General features: G+C 35.1%; 1 protein-coding gene across 2 annotated transcripts in view; it reads right to left on the bottom strand.

Moving 5' to 3' along the window:
* Positions 1–1,180: 1,180 nt before the first annotated feature.
* LOC138314463 (disintegrin and metalloproteinase domain-containing protein unc-71-like) overlaps positions 1,181–20,339 on the bottom strand; it is a 53,886-nt gene continuing 34,727 nt past the window's right edge. The window contains exons 13-25 of one of the 2 annotated variants that reach the window (XM_069254815.1): positions 19,367–19,454; positions 18,987–19,013; positions 17,471–17,522; positions 16,792–16,900; positions 15,749–15,916; positions 14,904–14,984; positions 14,087–14,201; positions 13,129–13,240; positions 12,299–12,415; positions 11,470–11,641; positions 9,093–9,409; positions 8,475–8,600; positions 1,181–7,274 (exon numbers count right to left, since the gene is read on the bottom strand). In XM_069254815.1, the coding sequence (XP_069110916.1) occupies positions 5,642–7,274; positions 8,475–8,600; positions 9,093–9,409; positions 11,470–11,641; positions 12,299–12,415; positions 13,129–13,240; positions 14,087–14,201; positions 14,904–14,984; positions 15,749–15,916; positions 16,792–16,900; positions 17,471–17,522; positions 18,987–19,013; positions 19,367–19,454 (3,117 nt within the window). In that variant the 3' untranslated portion in view covers positions 1,181–5,641. The remainder of the gene's footprint in view (positions 7,275–8,474; positions 8,601–9,092; positions 9,410–11,469; positions 11,642–12,298; positions 12,416–13,128; positions 13,241–14,086; positions 14,202–14,903; positions 14,985–15,748; positions 15,917–16,791; positions 16,901–17,470; positions 17,523–18,986; positions 19,014–19,366; positions 19,455–20,339) is intronic. The other variant, XM_069254816.1, reaches the window with a different exon arrangement.

The raw sequence follows: 20,339 nt of genomic DNA, 5'->3' as shown, positions 1-20,339 counted from the left end.
GAGGGGTGCTTATAGGGGGAAGGGGCGCTTATAGGGGGAGGGGCGCTTATAGGGGGAGGGGTGCTTATAGGGGGAGAGGGGCGCTTATAGGGGAGGGGTGCTTATAGGGGGAGGGGTGCTTATAGGGGGAGGGGGCGCTTGCTTATAGGGGGAGGGGTGCTTATAGGGGGGGCGCTTAAGGGGGAGGGGTGCTTATAGGGGGAGGGGGAATAGGGGGAGGGGTGCTTATAGGGGGAGGGGGCTTATAGGGGGAGGGGCGCTTATAGGGGGAGGGGTGCTTATAGGGGGAGGGGTGCTTATAGGGGGAGGGGCGCTTATAGGGGGAGGGGCGTTATGCTTATAGGGGAGGGCGCTTATAGGGGGGGGGGGCTTATAGGGGGAGGGGCGCTTATAGGGGGAGGGGGGGCGCTTATAGGGGGAGGGTGCTTATAGGGGGAGGGGCGCTTATAGGGGGAGGGGCGCTTATAGGGGGAGGGGTGCTTATAGGGGGATGGGGAGGGGCGCGTATATAGGGGGAGGGGTGCTTATAGGGGGAAGGGGCGCTTATAGGGGGAGGGGCGCTTATAGGGGGAGGGGTGCTTATAGGGGGAGGGGTGCTTATAGGGGGAGGGGCGCTTATAGGGGGAGGGGTTTGCTTATAGGGGGAGGGGCGCTTATAGGGGGAGGGGCGCTATGGGGAGGGGTGCTTATTATAGGGGGAGGGGGTGCTTTATAGGGGGAGGGGCGCTTATAGGGGGAGGGGCACTAATTACGGCAAATACGGTTGACAGTGGCCATTCCCATAGGGTGATTCCAGTATAATAAACACTCAGAAAAAGAGAATACAAACCAAGTGATGTACTTTACTGAGTTTTATGTTTATCCTACTCTGTAGGAAACTGTTATACAATAAGGTTGATATTGGTGGTAAATTACTGGTAAATATCTGGTAAATTACTGGTAAATATCATGGAAGAACACACGCAAAATAGGTCAAGGTCACAGTGACCTACAATCAAGGGACATTGTAAGTATTCGTCACTTGTTTTCTTTACCATATTCAATCATATGTATAGACTATAGTCATATACTGTTTATTTTTCAGTCAAGTTTGATGAACTTTTGCACACAGAGGAAAACAAGTAACTTTCAATTTCTATAAAAGATGACTGTGGCCAAAAAGAGAATACAAACCAAGTGATGTTCTTTACTGAGTTTAATGTTTGATCCTACTCTGTAGGAAACTGTTATACAATAAGGTTGATATTGGTGGTAAATTACTGTTAAATATCTGGTAAATTACTGGTAAATATCATGGAAGAACACACGCAAAATAGGGTCAAGGTCACAGTGACCTACAATCAAGGGACATTATATAAGTATTCATCACTTGTTTTCTTTACCATATTCAATCATATGTAGACTATAGTCATATACTGTTTATTTTTCAGTCAAATTCGATGAACTTTTGCACACAGAGTAAAACAAGTAACTTTCAATTTCTATTAAATGTCTGTTTGCGAAATGAGTATTTACAGTTTATCTACTCATTTAAACACTTCAGTCACCATTATCATCTTCACCAAAATTCAACTGAAATTTTGATCTTGTGATAATCAATCAATTCTTGGAAATGAAGACAAATTTGTTTAAGTAAACACCATATAATTCACTCTCTGTGTGGAAATTTTCTTAGTTATGACTTAGAAAATAAAGCTAGGACAACTAGATAAAAAAAAAAGGAAAAATACATGCAATATATTCTGTATTTGCATATTACAGAGTTATCTGTCCTTGCGTGTAGGTATTGATTGTGACGTCATGTGGCCAGATGAGCATAACTTCAAACTTTTCAGAGAAAACGATGTCACTTGCACTTGCAAAATAATGACGCAACAATGGATACCTACCCGCAAGGGAGCTAACTCTGTTGTATGCAAAGACTGAATAGGGAAATAAAGACAGTGATGAATAATTATGTCCCTTGACTGTAGTCCTTCGACCTATAGCAAATCACAATATGTTAAACATATAATAAGTTCCTATTTTGTTGTTATCATAGTAATTATTGATCAAAGTGTATTACTGCAACACATAATTACAAAACTGTCATCCAAGCAACACGACATACACGTTTTTGTTTGCAGCATGCTTTGATTGTCAAGTTAGTTTTACTTCTCGTCTTTGATGATAGATATTTCAGTATCTAAACCAGAATAATAATGAATCAGTATGTGATGAATAGCATCATTATAATCAACTTACATTTCATTTTAGAAAAAAGTATTATTCAAATAGTTCTTGATTAACTCAAATGTGTGTTCTATGGGATGTGTTATCTAGTTACAAGTTGAAACATAACACAGATTATTAAGTCTAATCTAGACCAATATGAATGTTCATTTCATATGAAATGTTAAAAAACAATATCCATATCGATCCCGATAAAAATGTATTTGGCTTAAGAGATGGAACTTGAAGATTATAAATTATAACCAACAGGAATTTCTTTAACCATATCACACATACCGATGACCAACGTAAAGGTGAAAGTTAATTAATTAAAGTTATGTTTGTCTTAAGATAGTTTGTAATCATTATTAGACTCTTCTCATAAAATCTGACTTGCTATTTTGTTTTAGTAAAACAAACTTATTCCATTCACATGGTATAATACCATCACATGAAAATATCAACCTATAAGATTTAATTTTTGTTCTGAAAATCCTTGGCAGAATTGCTGTCCTATACACGAATTGAAGGTTTTAGGCCACCTCAGAATTTTTCACAAACACATAATGCACAACCTGTTGAAAGCAAACCTCCAAAAATAAGTTTCAAATGAAGTTCCTAAAACTAGTTTCTGCTATTCTTGTTACACTACATGTATATCTACTAATTGAGACAGGTATATAAGCAGTTAAGCAGCATTTGTATCTTAAAACAGTTAATACAGTACATATAGAGGAAAAAATCATATCAAATCTTTACACAATTATTTTCACTTCAAGATACATTTAGAAGAAATAACGACAAGGGAACATTGTAAATGATAAAAATGTTAAATAAAGTCATTTTACACAATGAAGATGACGATAAAAATCTGAATTATAACACAACTATATCTATACCTGTTAAAGTTACAATGATAAAACATACTAACATGATTATAACCTAGTATACAGCCATGTCATCACTCTCAATACTCCAGGGTTTCCTATCACTTACCATCTCTACATCCCTGGGCTATCTCATAGTAAAACTGGAGGCAACACAACAGGTAATTTTGATGTACATCAAAAGAACCATATAACAGTACACTGGTTGATTGTGGCTTTAAGGTTGGGCGTTGCTCTCTCTGTATTCTTCAAAGGAAATTTTTGTTGACCTGTAATTGGTTCAGATTTTTCCCTCTGGGCTGCCCTCAATTCTTCTATGCGATAGTTCAGGGATGTAGAGATTGTAAGTGACTGGAACCCCTGGAGTATTGAGGATGCCATGTCATTGGAGCCTCACAGATTTCATACAAACAATACAATTAGGAGACTTTAATTAATACTGAAAAATAATAATTAAAAAAATCTCAAATATCTGTATTCTTAAACTATTACAAAATAACACACAATAGGTCATGAGTATTGCACAAATTTGGGTTGACCTTTTGTATAGGTCATTTGCATGAGGGAAACAAGTGAGAAAATGGAAATGCGTAGAATCAAAGCTTACATAGATCTATATCATATATAAAATTCTGGGGTCTGCTGAATTTTGATAAGCTAGATCTGAATGACAAAATAATATACATTTTATGTACAGTATTTTATGGTTTTGTTGAAGGATGAGTCATGATTTATAAGGTTATATATACCTGTATAATACAGAATAAAAGAGACAGATTTTCTCTCCAATATTACAGAATGGAGAATCCAGGGCCCACTTTCGTCCGCTTTCCTGAACTTTTAAGGAATTTCTGAAATTGAAATTCCCCACAGCAAATCATAACAGGAGTTAAGGAAAGCTTCTTAAGATACCTTCACATCTGTAATGCTTTCCTATGGGAAATTTTAAGGCTAGGAATACCCTAAAGTTAAGGAACGTTGATAGAAATGGAGCCAAATTGCCTTAATACAACCCAAGAGATGATATTATAAAATCTGCTTCCATTTGCAAATAAGCTCTGTTCAAATTCACTGCTATATCTAGTACTATATACTACCCAGTACAGTATCTTAAAGTTTTAATTACTCCCTATACATACCCGGGTACAAGTCTTCAACATTCAACTATTCTCTGTACTGATGAAATACATTGTAAAATGGTATAGGGTATTTGGCATTAAGGAAATTTTTGTTCACATCACAAACACTATCAGTATTTTTCTAAATGCTTTATAACGTATTGTTAATGTTGGAATATTACTATATCCTTTACACTATACATACGATTGTTATAATGATTACAGTTCTAGTCGCCATCTTTCTAAAATATGAATAATTACAAATACCGTATTCGACCAAATCAGCGCCCAGGGTGTCTTGAAAATTGGAAAAATGATAAGATGCTTGTGAAGATGAAATAATTGTAAATCTATACAGTTTTGATAGTTTTGGTCTTAATTTATGCCCATACAATTGAAACTGAGGCCTCAAAAAGGAGGATGGGCACTTATAGAGACATGGGTACTTATTGGGTAAAATACGGTATATATATGCAAATGTGCAAATTTTGTTGATATTGGCCACCTCCTTATCTATAGTCATCCTTTTTACCAAGTTTTACTTGGTAATTATAGACCATATCCTTGAGTAAATTATATAATTCTCTTACAGATGTACCTTTAATGCCTTTCAACATTCTCTAAAATTATCAATGTATAGGCTGAAATATAATAAATGTGTAAATTTGGATAATCCATGTATACTTTGGATCTTTACCAAATATGAAAACCATGGTTTAGATAATAATTATATATATTACAAATATTCAACTTGTACTTTTAGACCTCACTTGGTTCCTCATAAATACTTCATTCAAGTGTATTGACCAGTAGGTAAAATTGATAATAAAAAAACAAAACAATATACATGTACATTGTTCATGTAAACGAATCTTAAAATCTTGGCAAGTAAAACACTTATGTTGGTGAACATACAAATACACTAAAACATTTTTAGTGTAAATATAGCACAGTTAAAACTAACATTTTGAGACATGAAACAAATTAAAAAGAAAAAGAAAAAAAGAGGCCCGAGATAAATTGTGATCAGAATAGGTCATCTTGATCAGGTGGCCTTAAAATGAGACAGCAAAGAATCAGGAGTTCTTTAAAATTTTATAATTGTATATATAAACTTCAGACATTAGCAAATCCAAGATTAGATATATATCTCAATAAAAAGTCAGGTCTCAAAAGTTTTAAGTGTATCAACTATCAAGCAAAAAAAGGCAAATACCTGTATAAAATGTGTACAATTATTTCATATTTTTTGTCAAATCCTTGAAAATAATCATAAAAAATGTCATAAAAAGCACAGAAAAAACTAATGAGACAATGTCTATCAGATCATAAGCACATACATACACAGCACCGGCAACAAACAACGAGGGTGGGAGTTATCTCCCTTATCTCCACAGTTCTCTCCCCTTTAAACATCCATCTGGCCTACACCAGAGCTGGATCCATTGGTAAAGCCTCGAGAGCATGGTCTAATGCGCTATGTCTCCTACTATCAGTGTCAGAGTCATTCTGTTCAAACATCAACTCAATCTCCTTCTGAGGACTTGTAAAACTGTTTGGTCTGTCTGAAATGTTAAAACTGTTTTTATGTTTTGGTTTCGATTTTGCAAGAACTGCTTGTGGTATAGACTCCAAACTACAGTCGATGCATGGTGCACTGCCAAACTGCAAGTGGTCCTGTTTACCTAGTGGGCAAGGTTCAGGGAAGGAGTCAGAAGGTGGTGGGATTCCCGGCGGTAAAGAGTCGGCTTTAGTTAGAAAACCGTACCTTGGCTGTTTAATATTAGCTGGAACTGGACTACGCTCAAAAGTTCCAGCATCGATTCTTGGTAACTCCTGTAACAGTCTATGTAAGTCCTCATTTTCTATACCAGTTTCCTGTAACTTTTTGGCAGGCACCAGTTTAATTTGGTTTGGCCCTGTGCGGATTACGGCACTGTATGAAGGTGGTGAGGCTGACCCAGACCTTGACTGTGTATGAGACATATCGTCAATGCTATTTTCTTCAGCAGGATCATGTTCACTGCCGTAACCTGAACTTTTTTCGTAGCCACAGCGTGAGTTCGTGGTACCATTGTTTGAGCTACACTCGCCCGTCTGACTCCCCATTGGAGTATCATTATTATCCCGTTCCAGTGTTTTCTGTGCATAGTTAAATATGTTGCGTATGTGAAGGGGACTCATTGGAGGTGGAATATTAATGTGCGGTGGTGGTGACTCGTTTGTACATAAATCTGCACTTTCATTGTCCCATTCATTTCTGCGGAGGATGTACTTGGTCCACTGACTGCTGAGTAACGGCCGGTAGGTGTCCCGAGTACTGCCGCTTGTTATAGACTGTGGAGATTGTGGAGTATGACAATTATTGAAATAATGTCTGTCCCGATCTTCTGTCGAACTACTGCGAACATCCTCTGAAGTTGACGGCGACACCTGCATTGGCAGTTCATCTGGAGACGGTGAAAGATCAATAGTATGGCGGTCAATCTGCTGAATTAACTCGTCCAAATTTTTCATTCGAATGACCTTTGACTTTGGAGGAGAGGAGAGATTTGATTTCCACAGCATTGGTGGACGCTGAACTTGATTCTGATGGACAGGAAAATCATATCCACTCACACCCATCATCATCTTTCTGGGTGATGAATGCATATTTCCACTATTCCCTGAATTTCCAGAATTAAAATGTGGCATGGGTAACACAAAATCAAAACTTGATGACTCTGCAATTTGATCAAGAGCTTCTTCCATGGAATTTCCAGTATCAAATTTCCGACTGAGAATTTCCTGGATTTCTTCTGCTTCATCATCATCATCCTCATCATACATATAACGGTCCATGCTCTCCCGGTCACATGTTACATCCGAACCACCTGTGTTGGACTCACTGCTGCGCCGCTCCTCTGCCTTCCCACAATGCTTCAGAATGCCGCGTTCAGGTTTAACGGCATCGTTAGAGATGATGATTGGAGGAGGTGGAAGTTCTCCAATATCACTTTCTTCTTCACTTGTTAGTCGTCCCTTCTTCTTCTTCTTTTTTCCCCACATCTTATCAGATCTGCAAAAGATAATTACACAAATTTGTTAAGTATATGGATTCATTTTTAAAACAAAGTAAAATATTTGCTGAGAATTTTGTGTAAGTCAATAAATATATGTTATAGTCATGTACATGTTTTGAGGAAAACAATTTTAAACAAAAACAAACACATATAAAAGATGAAATTTTGATAAAGTCAGATTTTTGTTTATATTTGCTGTAAACATACTTTTATGAAGGCAAGTTTTCAAAGGAGATCAATTTGCTTATATCTGGTCTATATACATACTTGTTTGAGTCTATATTTGGTCTATACATACTTGTATGGGTTTATATTCAGTCTATACATTCTTATATGAGTTTATATTTGGTCTATACATACTTGTATGGGTTTATATTCAGTCTATACATACTTATATGAGTTTATATTTGGTCTATACATACTTGTATGGGTTTATATTCAGTCTATACATACTTATATGAGTTTATATTTGGTCTATACATACTTTTATGGGTTTATATTCAGTCTATACATACTTATATGAGTTTATATTTGGTCTATACATACTTATATGAGTTTATATTCAGTCTATCCATTCTTGTATGAGTTAATATTTGGTCTATACATACTTATATGAGTTTATATTTGGTCTATACATACTTGTATGGGTTTATATTCAGTCTTTTCATACTTATATGAGTTTATATTTGGTCTATACATACTTGTATGGGTTTATATTCAGTCTATACATACTTATATGAGTTTATATTCGGTCTATCCATTCTTGTATGAGTTGATATTTGGTCTATACATACTAATATGAGTTTATATTTGGTCTATACATACTTGTATGAGTTGATATTTGGTCTATACATACTTGTATGAGTTTATATTTGGTCTATACATACTTATATGAGTTTATATTTGGTCTATACATACTTGTATGAGTTTATATTTGGTCTATACATACTTATATGAGTTTATATTTGGTCTATACATACTTGTATGAGTTTATATTTGGTCTATACATACTTGTATGGGTTTATATTTGGTCTATACATACTTATATGAGTTTATATTCAGTCTATCCATTCTTGTATGAGTTGATATTTGGTCTATACATACTAATATGAGTTTATATTTGGTCTATACATACTTGTATGGGTTTATATTCAGTCTTTCATACTTATATGAGTTTATATTTGGTCTATACATACTTGTATGAAGGTAGGTTTCCAAAGGAGATCAATTTGTTGCCCGCCTCTACACACTTGTCGTCTTTGTTGCCTTTCTTACCAAAGAATCCTTTCTTTTTATTGAATAACTTTACAGGATTTCTCCTCCTGGAAAATAAAATATCAAACCTAATTTGTGGGCTAACTGCCAAACTGTGTCTGCATGCATTAAACATTTACCATAGAAATAATCAGGTATTTTAAATGACTTTTGAAATAACAAAGAAAAGTTATTTAAAGTAGCATGATCAATTCATAATTACCGTATTCGACCCAATAAGCGCCCAGGGCATTTAAAAATTTGAATGAAAAGGTGTTTAATGAGACGAAATTATTGCAAACCTTTACAGTTTTGATAGTCTTGGTCTTATGCCAGGGCAATTGAAATTGAGGCCTCAAAAGGGGGAGGGGCACTTATAGGGACATGGGCGTTTATTGGATCGAATATGGTAATTAACTTGATAACTCCATGATATTTCACTTTAACTCTAGTCTCCTCTCTGTTGATACTATTTTATTGGTATCATGTTTTTTGTCTGACACATGTTTCAATTTATAAGCTATACATAAATATCACCTGTAAAACAGTTTTCAATTTACCTGTAGCAGACAAATGTCATGGTAAGCATGAAGACAAGGCCGCCAACAACCGAGGCCAGGATAATTATGAGCCATACAGAGGAGAATCCATTGTCCTCTGGGACTAGAGCAGCCACAGAGCTCTCCATGTTCACAGTAGTGGCTTCATGAATCTCTATTGGGATGACGAAGATCGCTGGTGTTGTTGTCGACGTTGTCGCTATGGGTGGTGCCGTGGTCGCCATGACTCCAGTTGTCACAGTGATGTTGACTTTGATAGAGCAGTCAGATCCGTCCCATCCTTCGTCACAGAAGCAGGAGCTATCCCTTGTGCAAACCTGTAAAGTAGAATTTAAATACTGTCAAACCTTCTGTAAGACATCTCTACATAAAGGACACCTCTGTATAAAGGACACCTCTACATAAAGGACACCTCTGTATAAAGGACACCTCTGTACAAAGGAAACCTCTATATAAAGGACATGCAGACTCACAAAACCTAATTTGGTATAATTTATATAATGGATCTTTGTACAAAGGACACCTGTCTATAATAGACACTTTTGCTATATGTCTCTTTGATGCCCTTTATAGACAGGTTTGACTGAACACAATTCTCAACGTGAGAAACCATGTCAGAAAGGAAGAAGATGTCTATGAGATACAGTAGTACTTAGTAGGTGTTTTCTCTGTTAGCTATTATCCTGCTTGTTTATGGTCATTGTGCTTTTTGTATACATACCACTGAAACTATGAGGGTTGAAAATCAGCTGAATATCGAATTGTTTATACTTATGTATGCCGCCTATTACTGTTCTTTGTGAAATTAATAATTATACATTCACTTCATCTGCAGTACCAGTTGTGTTGTGATGTGTTGTGCGTTGCATAGAAAATGCACCTGGACTTGTGGCATCTGATTCGACCAATCAGGTGTTTTGTTATGATATATGGCCAAACCTTCATCAGAAAACTTTTGTCAACGATGTATATCCTTATAATTTTAACCTGTTGTAGTTCTTGACATATGCCATACATTTTCTGTTCAGGTGGGTGGCTGATTAACTGACCTGTGTTACTGTAGGGAAAACAATAGATTCCAGACAATGAAGCACAACAACTTGTCAATATGCAGACCATTCCGAAATGTCTTTGATGTTTTGGGTCGTCAACCAATCAAATATAACAAATGGCAGATAAATTCTACCTTATGTCAGTACCTACACCAATATTATTTTTACTAACGATATATATGATGCCCTCAGGTTTTCCTGTCAGTTGTTCTCCAGTAAAATATGTGACCAGGGTATTCCCCGGGGTAAGGAACTGACCACACCTGTATGACTAGTTTTCAAAACAGTCCAGTTTTAGTATAGTAGCATTAATACTGTACAGTTAAACCAGTCTATAAAAATAGCCCAAGAAGCAGGGGGAAAATGCTTTCTATACAGAGATTAAATTGTGTTATAAATGGCTATTTGTGATCCTAAGAAAGTGCTCTTATTAAGGAGGTGGTCTTTATACAGAGGTGGTCACTGTGGCAGGTTTAACTACACTCAGTACATTTGTTGTATTCTATCTTTGTCAAAAATAAAGATTTTAATTAATACATTAAATATCCAATTTCAATACATTAATGTCTCCCAAAACGGGTCATCATTTTATAAAATTAGAAAGTTTCATATCTGATTTCCTTTCTTTTTTCTTTTCTGAAAATATTGCCACAACATTTCAGAATTACATTAGGTCCCATTTTTTACATGATTCATAATTTTATTTTTTGCCCTTTTCATTGTTGATTTTTGTTCTTTTCTAATCAATAAATTGGTATCACTTGATAATTTCCATTGATTGCATTTGAAAAGAAACTTTCACAATATTCTCCTGATCAATCATGATCAGTGATAAATCTTTACATGATAACTTTTAGCCATGGATTCATTTTCTCTAAGGCTAATTAATGACCGTACCATTGGTAACCTATCTACGAACTTAAAAATTATGTGTAACACATAAAATTTTTTAAGGGATTTAAGTTTGTATATATGCAAGCTCCGAGAATCTGAGTAGGACAATCTTATTTTTCTATTTCAATGTTCTTCTATTCTTGTGATAAATACATGGCAACATAATATTTTACTCTGCATAATTATTTACATATGCATCATACAAATGTACTTACAAATTACACAGAAACAATGCTGCAATTCAATTTCAATTTCAACTATTAAAATTTATTGCAAATAAGATGCAAATAGATTTGGCATCATGCAAAGTCTATATTAGCCATCTCCAAACAAATCCAATATGGTACAATTATCAACAAAATATTTCAAAATATTTCATCCTGCAATTGAAGTCATTAAAAGACCACATCAAATTTAAAAGAAAGTCTTACCCCATGCCCTGAGCAGATGATATCACCGACTGTACCAGGACAGGTCAGGGGAGGTAACACACTTGTGGAGACACACTGCTTGTTCATACAGATGCCACCATTTCCACATTTAGTTCCATCCTGTACCAAACCAAAGTGTGGTAGGCCAATCACCGCTGGGCCATGGATCACCCTGACAACAAATTATAATCTTAATCCCCATCACCATGGAAACATACCATTAAGAACGTAGAATTTTAGAATACAATTGTAAAGCCAAATTATAGCCATTGTTGCCCCATTTCTAAGGGCCTCATATTAGTTTTATTTAGTCATGTATAATTTATTTTCCTTTGTTTTTATACTAAATTTGGCTTTCTGATTGGCCAATACTTTTATTACCTACTGCTATGAAAAAATTAAGAATGGCGCGAAACCCCAACGTTATTGTGACGTCACAATAGAGACTTTGATCTTGCGTATTGATTCGGAAAAGGAATCTGTTGAAAATCACTAGAATGATATATTTAAACCTACTTTATTTTATCTCCTAGATTATAGAATTAATTATAACGCCCCGATGAAGTTAAAAAATAGTGATATCAATGCTTAAATGAATGATATCTATTATCAAAGTTTTTAAGTTTTTTACGGTTGTCAAATTTGTCTCCTATTACCTTTATATTTCATCTTCAAGGTATTATCACAAGCAAAAACAAAGGTTATCACAAGAATAACCACACAACATCAATCAATATGTTTTTCATTCAATCAAATCATGTGGTTTTTTCCAAGTCTTACATAAAAATATGTATGACTTTAGAATTTGTTTAAATCGATTGATACATACTTGCAGTCGTACTCAACGTCGTCGAATCTGAAGGTGGTTTTGGAGAAGCTTCTATCAGAACCTAGCAGTGGCACTGTGGTACCGCCCTGACAGTGTAACAGACCACACTGGATGTTCCTGTCAACAATTCAATATACAAACTTATTTCTGCTCTAACAGCTGGCCCAACTCACTAAATGAGGTGATTTAGCTCGCAGGATAATTTGGTGTCAACAATTTTGCATGAAAATGTTGAATATAGTGTTGTTTAGTTTTACTTTAAAAGGTTGTGTTAAGGTTACTATTCAAGGTTATTTACATGGACAGCTGTGTCAGAAAAGTTAATCAACTTCAAGTAAAAAGTTGTGTTCACAAGGTTACTAATTTTTAAATACTAGGAAGATGTGTCAGCAAGAATACCAAATTTTACATGAAATATTGTGTAAGTAAGGTATCTAGATGGATTTTCACTTTATAGTAAGTCTTCATTTGAATCCAGGTACAATATTAGACCCAATACATGCCCACGTCCCTATAAGCAACCCTCCCTTTTTTGAGTCCTTATTTCAATTGCCCTGCAGACATAAGACCAAAACTATCAAAACTATATAGGTTTGCAATAATTTCGTCTTATTAAGCACCTTTTCTTTTTTAAATTTTTTTAAACACCCAGGACACTTTTTGAGTAAAATACGGTATATCACCTTGACTTTGACCTGAAGTTCAAACTGAAAATTTTACAAATTCATTAGAAGATTTTTTTCAAGTAATTTCAACTCGAGACTGATTTTTTTTTTTTTTTTTTTTTTTCAATTTTAGATCAAATACTCTCTAGATGATCCAACACTTACTCTGGTAAACATTTAGCAAATGATCCTGTCCGATTGTTCTTTCCACAGTGGCCATTAAAATTCCCTGTTGGATTAAATCTTTCAAAACACTGGTAGTCTGCCCCTAGAGCATCTGTAATGTAAAATAGGACATGTTTAAAACTAAACTATTATACTCTGTTCAACATATCCATGATAAACTGAGCAAATGCCTCTAATCTTCAGATATAAGAAAACATGGACAAAAGTTTTTCCACAAATCAGACTAATGTTTGTGTTTTTTAATACTGGTCATCTCTCAAGAACTTTTCCTGACCAGTAGATATTAAAATACCATATGTACAGGTTATATACAAGTTGTGAAAACTTTACGAATTTTGTTAAATTCAATGAACAAGTGGATGCAACCAATATATAATCATTAAATAAGATGTAAATGACGTGGAGATGTGAGGAGATGCAGTATAACCCTAAACTCGAACCTGCATTCCTTGAATACCCCTCATTCGTGGAACTGATCGTATGGTCCCGACAGTCTCCCTGTATATTTTATGTAGCAAAAAACTGAATAACTTGAACTCGAACTGCTATACCCCGTTTCATCAAATACACAGTAATTAAACCATGTATTTGTCGAACAGGTGTTCGACCATTGAAATATTTTCAAATGTTCATATTTATGTAACACATACTTTTTTCAACTTGATATTGCTATCAAAAACCACATTCATAAAAAAACAAAGTCTGATGAGTCGAATAGCCCGTATTCCTTAAACTATTGATATGGTCCCCTTGTTGTTTGAGTTATAGAGGTTTTACTGTATAACTTACCTGGGCCCCATAGGGTCTGATATATATTACCTGGGCCCCATAGGGTCCAATATAACTTACCTGGGCCCCATAGGGTCTGATATATTACCTGGACCCCATAGGGTCCAATATAACTTACCTGGGCCCCATAGGGTCCAATATAACTTACCTGGGCCCCATATGTGCTGACACTGTTGAGTAAGGGTTGGACAGATACCGCCAACACAGTAACCTTGTCCATTACCACACGGATGTCCATCCTGGACGTAGTTATTGGCCGAACACTACAAACGTAAATAATTCCTTCATTATAAAGAGATCCCAGAGGAGTGAATCTTGGCGATCATCATTGACATATCCATGTTGGTGAAAGGAATGAAAGCCGCACATTTCATCTATAGTCATATACTGTTTGCTGAAAGGGATGGTTTTTCTCACTACTTCAGCAAAAGAATTTCATTTTCGCAAAAATAGAAAGGAAAAAAAACTTCATTTAGCTGGGAAGAAATATTAACTTACAATATCACAAATCAGGTGCATGATTGTTTTTTTGATATATACATGATTAATATCTTTAAAGATATTTAAATACTTAAAGTGAATATAGGAAAGGAAGGCCAAAGTCGGGTAAAATGGTGTTAATATATATCCAGCATAATTTCTTATGAAATAGAAAAATAATATTTCCTATCAAATCGCTATGCATGCAAAGAAATTAATTCATATCATAGCAATTCTAAAACATCCTCCTGGCTGGCTATGTCCATGCCGATACTTCCACGCACCGCAGCCTCGCTTTCAAAAAAATTTATTTTTAAGCAATGTGCTAAATACACAGGTCTTTCCCATAATCTCAACGGTCTAAACTGGACAACTTGACCGTCGTTTTGATATGTCAGGACTTTCGGAAGGCCAAATAACGCATTTAGACTGGTTTTCTTTGCCCGACTATTCACTTTAAGATTCTTTATCCAATGGTATCTAACCTCTCCACTTTTCCCTGAACACAGTTCTGGAACGTCGCACTCTGTTGACCTCTCCCGGCACACATAGTTCTTCGCCATAAACTGCAACAAACAAACAAAATTTTTAACTTACAAAGTCTCACATTCTAGATTCTATTTTTTGAAAGCTTAAGAACTTGATTATGCATTTGATAATAGAATAGTGGGCAATATGGCTAAATGAAACAACAATTTCATTTCAGTAATAATTAAGTTGTCATAGTATGCAAATCTTCCACATTTTACATTCATTTGCATATGATCATAAACAAGTGTCAGTGACCTGACTGTTGTATCTACACTTGACAGATATATTGAGGTATTCCTGATATATGGTGGTATTTTTCCCCACTTATCCTTTTGTATTAGTTTGCTTTCTAGCCTGTTGTGCTGTGTGCATTTGTCTTCTGGGATAAAGGATCTATTTTCTGTCAAGTACCATGTCAGGTAAGACAAGTCTCCAATGGGTCCAGGTAAATGGGGCTCATTTATGTTTAGATACAAATAAATGGTAAATTGTGGAAGGTACATGCTGAAGTTATAATAAATCAAACAATATGAAAATTGGTTTTTACAAGAACCAGAATTATGCCAGTACGACATTTAAAGCCCGCTCCAACAACAAATTCTAATTGCTTCATTTTAAAAGTGCTGAAATTGAATACTGCGAGTTCTCGTACGCTGGACAAATGCTCTGCAAATTCTATGCAATTATGGGCAAAATTCATGATATTTTGCAATTTCAAGCATTTTGCTATTGTTACCATGATTTTCACCTGAATATAAGCATGAATTTGGATCACTGTACTCTATGTTGCGGTACTTACTGTACAGTTATGACAGCAGGCCCCTGTACGGCACTGTGCCCAGGTCTTGAGAAGACAGGTGCTGGGATCACAACATGGATCAATCTTGTCACATTCCTCGGGCCCTCCACAGTCACACTCCTCACCTCGTTCAATATACATGTTACCACACGTCTGGCTAAATGTCTCCTGCAATACAAAAACAGAACGTCGTAAAGGGAAATAACTCAATCAAAGGAATATCATTCTGGGGGAGACAAATCATGAGGTCATCTCAACAGTTTGTACAGGTCGTTAATATGGAAATAGCCAAATTGACCTATTTAGCCTTGTCCTTCAGGTTTGTGGGGGTTCAGCCCAATCTTTGGTACAATTTTGAATGCCAATCCCATAAAGATGCTACCAATGCACCAGTGTCATCCAATGCTTAGTTTCAGAGAAGAGTTGTTTATATGGAAATAACCAAATAGGCCCCTTTTGGTCCCATCCCTCAATCCCTCAAGGGTCAGTCCAATTGCAACCATTTGTACAATTTTAAGTCCTAAACTCGTAAGGATGCTACCAATCAAATTTGGTTTAATTATGACCAGCAGTTATAAGGAACTTGATTGTTGACAAATAGACGAGCAGTTGTGTGGACGGACGGACACACTGATGGGCAGACAGACATAGCAGTATCGCTTACAACAAAATTTATTTGACATGTAACATTGTAACACTGTTTGTCAAAATTTCCATACATTTTGTAGTAATCAATGTATTCAATTCAACCCTGTTCGAATCATCCGTTTTACATCTGATGAAGGGGAGAGCAAAACTGCAACCTTACAAAACACCTCACTCATAAAATATATTTGATTCAGTATGTTTGAAACAGATTTTTGGGTTTTATTAGTATAACATCCTATTAACAGCCAGGATCATGAAAGAAATCGCAATCCAGAGGTGAGGGCTTGTGGTAATATGTTGAGACATCTTAACCACTCAGCCACCGCGGCTGTTTGAAACAAATGAGTTTTAATGTATATAATTCTATGCCAATATAGTCCCTGAACTAGGATTACCTTCTGGTTGTCGGGAGACAGACAATACGCAATATCCATGTTCAGGGCCACATCAAGGTCAGACAGACTACAGGAGGAAAACTGCCGTGAGGAAACGCTGGTCTTGGACCTTAAAAACAATGAAGGGTTCATTTATAGTAAAATGCTAACTTCTATGATGCTTTTTGTAAGGATACTGTTGAACACTGTTTCTGATACTGCAGGGAGTCCGAAATATCCAACTTGCAGGATAATCTGTTTTTCCATTTTATAAACAAATATCCCATTCAATGAATACTTGACTTTCAACCATAAGTGGACATTTTTGTCATTATTACAATTTAGTGTGTAAATTAGAGATCTCCCAAACCCATTAACTTTGACTTATATATTTTCTTTTCAATGTTTGCATCTACATTTTTTACACTATCTATACTCAACATTGTTTCATTGTACTCCTCATTATTATTAATTACCGTATTCCACCCAATAAGAGCCCATGTCCCTATAAGCCCCCCTCCCCCTTTTTCAGGCTTCATTTCAATTGCCTAGGTATAAAAAAGGCCAAATTATCAAAACTGTATAGGTTTGCAAGTATTTCATCTTATTAAGCACATTTTCATTTTTTTTTTTTAAATCCTGGGTGCTTATTAGGTTAAAAACGGTAAATGAAATGAATGGAAAAAATGATAATACTTACAGAACAGATGTGGACATGATACAACCCAGGTCATCCTCACAGTCACAACCACCTATCAATAGAGGTCAAAAGTTACTCAAGGTCAACAATGTAAATGTTACAGAGGTCAAAGGTTACTCAAGGTCAACATGGTTTCACAATGTCAGCTAATCAATGGTTTCACAAAAAGGTCATAAAAGTGTCAATGGCAACAATCAAGTTAGTTCATAGGTTAATAATCAAATTAAGTTAGGTCATAGGTTAATAATTAAATTAAGTTAGGTCATAGGTTAATAATTAAATTAAGTTAGGTCATAGGTTAATAATTAAATTAAGTTAGGTCATAGGTTAATAATTAAATTAAGTTCGGTCATAGGCTAATAATTAATTCAAGTTAATAAGTTAAACAGGTTAAGAAAAAGCATAAATCAGAATGCACAGTGACAAAGATTAAATTAGGACGTAAATTGAACAGGTTATACAGTAACAAAAAGCTCTAAGTAGAATGTATCGTGACAAAAGTTAAGTTAGGTCATTGGTTACTCATAAAAAAATGTAATGAGGATGTGTGTACAATATAAGGGCAGACAAATTTTTAAACAAGGTCATGTGAGATGAGACAGACATTAAAGGGTCATACATTGTCTAAATACTGATTTAACCAAAATATAATTCCATGTAATGGTAATACATATGTCCATATCAAAGCATAAGAAGTCTAAATCGGTAACATTTCTTATCTAAATATAACTGAAACTTCACATCTGTATCAAACACAAAATCATACACAAATTCATATCAAATAATGTGTTATTTGATAACCATGTTTTAAAACTGTCACGAGAAATTCTATAGCAAATCCTATCATTACATATAGCTTGCCATATACATGTACTCTGATGAGTGTAGCGATCCTACACCGTGTCTCATGAGACAATGATATGAGATTCTGTTTCGTGTTTTATTGCAGATTGTTTTTCTTTTTTCTCTTCAGCTTAATCCCTTTGATATGACTTCAAAATTTGGTCATGCAATAAGGAAATGGCCATAGCCCCCGTACAAGGGTAGCTGAGAGTTACGAAAAGATTATGATATATTACATATAAAGTCCACATGCTAGCCATGATCACATAACCAACATATCACAATAAGACGCGAGGACAAAAGTAAAGATTTTACACACACAATACTTCATGGACATGTAACTTTAAAATACAAAACATGCATTCATTGACAGAGAAAACAAAATACACAAATCTTCAAAACAAAATACATGTGTTTTCTCCTAAAGAAATGTGTAGAATAATGGTTTTCCTTTAAGCAGAAATAATGAGAGCAAAGTGTCTGTTTCAAAGCAAACAAATTACAAATTCTCCAAAAGTAATTCTGCTTAGAATAAAGTTTCAATCAAACCGTTCTTGCCGACAGAAAATTAAAAAAAGAATAAAGATCAAGATATAAAATAAAGTCTCACAGTACATTTAAATGAAAAGAAAAAAGATGCAGTGATAGAAAAGTGACAATAACTATTTGTTACCTGAGTGATAAAAATATCGTTCATTTTCTAGGGACATAAAAACAGCGAGGGGTTAGTACAGTAATATCATCGGAAAAGGCAATCAAGTTAATACAGGGGCTATAAAGCAAATCTTTTACACATACTAGGGAAAGATAAATGGTTTTCTTGTTTTAGTATTAAATTATACACAACAGTACAAACATGGTCAAAATCACTGAACTACATCTACATCTAAGTATTTACAGGAAATAATGGTCAGAATCAGTCAACCATATCTATGGTCAGTGGATGTTTACAGGAAATAATGGTCAGAATCACTCAACCATATCTATGGTCAGTGGATGTTTACAGGAAATAATGGTCAGAATCACTCAACCATATCTATGGTCAGTACTCACCATCCTCATCATGTTTAATGCCGAGTGTGTGACCGATCATGTGTGATAACACGGTAGCCACTTGTTGAGGCTGGAACACGTTCTTCATCTATAAACGCAAGATAACCACTATATAATTTATAGTTCCTCTTACACATCTATAAACGCAAGATAACCACTATATAATTTATAGACCCTTCTACACATCTATAAACGCAAGATAACCGCTATATAATTTATAGACCCTTTTACACATCTATAAACGCAAGATAATCGCTATATGATTTATAGACCCTTTTACACATCTATAAACGCAAGATAACCACTTTATAATTTATAGACCCTTTTACACATCTATAAACGCAAGATAATCGCTATATAATTTATAGACCCTTCTACACATCTATAAACGCAAGATAACCGCTATATAATTTATAGACCCTTCTACACATCTATAAACACAAGATAACCGCTATATAATTTATAGACCCTTTTACACATCTATAAACGCAAGATAACCGCTATATATTTATAGACCTTTACAACTATAAACGCAAGATAACCGCTATATAATTTATAGACCCTTTTACACATCTATAAACACAAGATAACCGCTATATAATTTATAGACCCTTTTACACATCTATAAACTAAGATAACCGCTATATAATTTATAGACCCTTTTACACATCTATAAACGCAAGATAATCGCTATATGATTTTTAGACCCTTTTACACATCTATAAACACAAGATAACCACTATTTAATTTATAGACCCTTTCACACATCTATAAACACAAGATAACCACTATATAATTTATAGACCCTTCTACACATCTATAAACGCAAGATAACCGCTATATAATTTATAGACCCTTCTACACATCTATAAACGCAAGATAACCGCTATATAATTTATAGACCCTTCTACACACCTATAAACGCAAGATAACCGCTATATAATTTATAGACCCTTCTACACATCTATAAACG

This window comes from Argopecten irradians, chromosome 2 (assembly GCF_041381155.1).
Source record: "Argopecten irradians isolate NY chromosome 2, Ai_NY, whole genome shotgun sequence".
In the NCBI taxonomy this organism is placed as follows: Eukaryota; Metazoa; Mollusca; class Bivalvia; order Pectinida; family Pectinidae; genus Argopecten; species Argopecten irradians.
The sequence above is the reverse complement of the archived record's forward strand: the minus strand, read 5'-3'. Positions and strand labels throughout refer to the sequence as shown.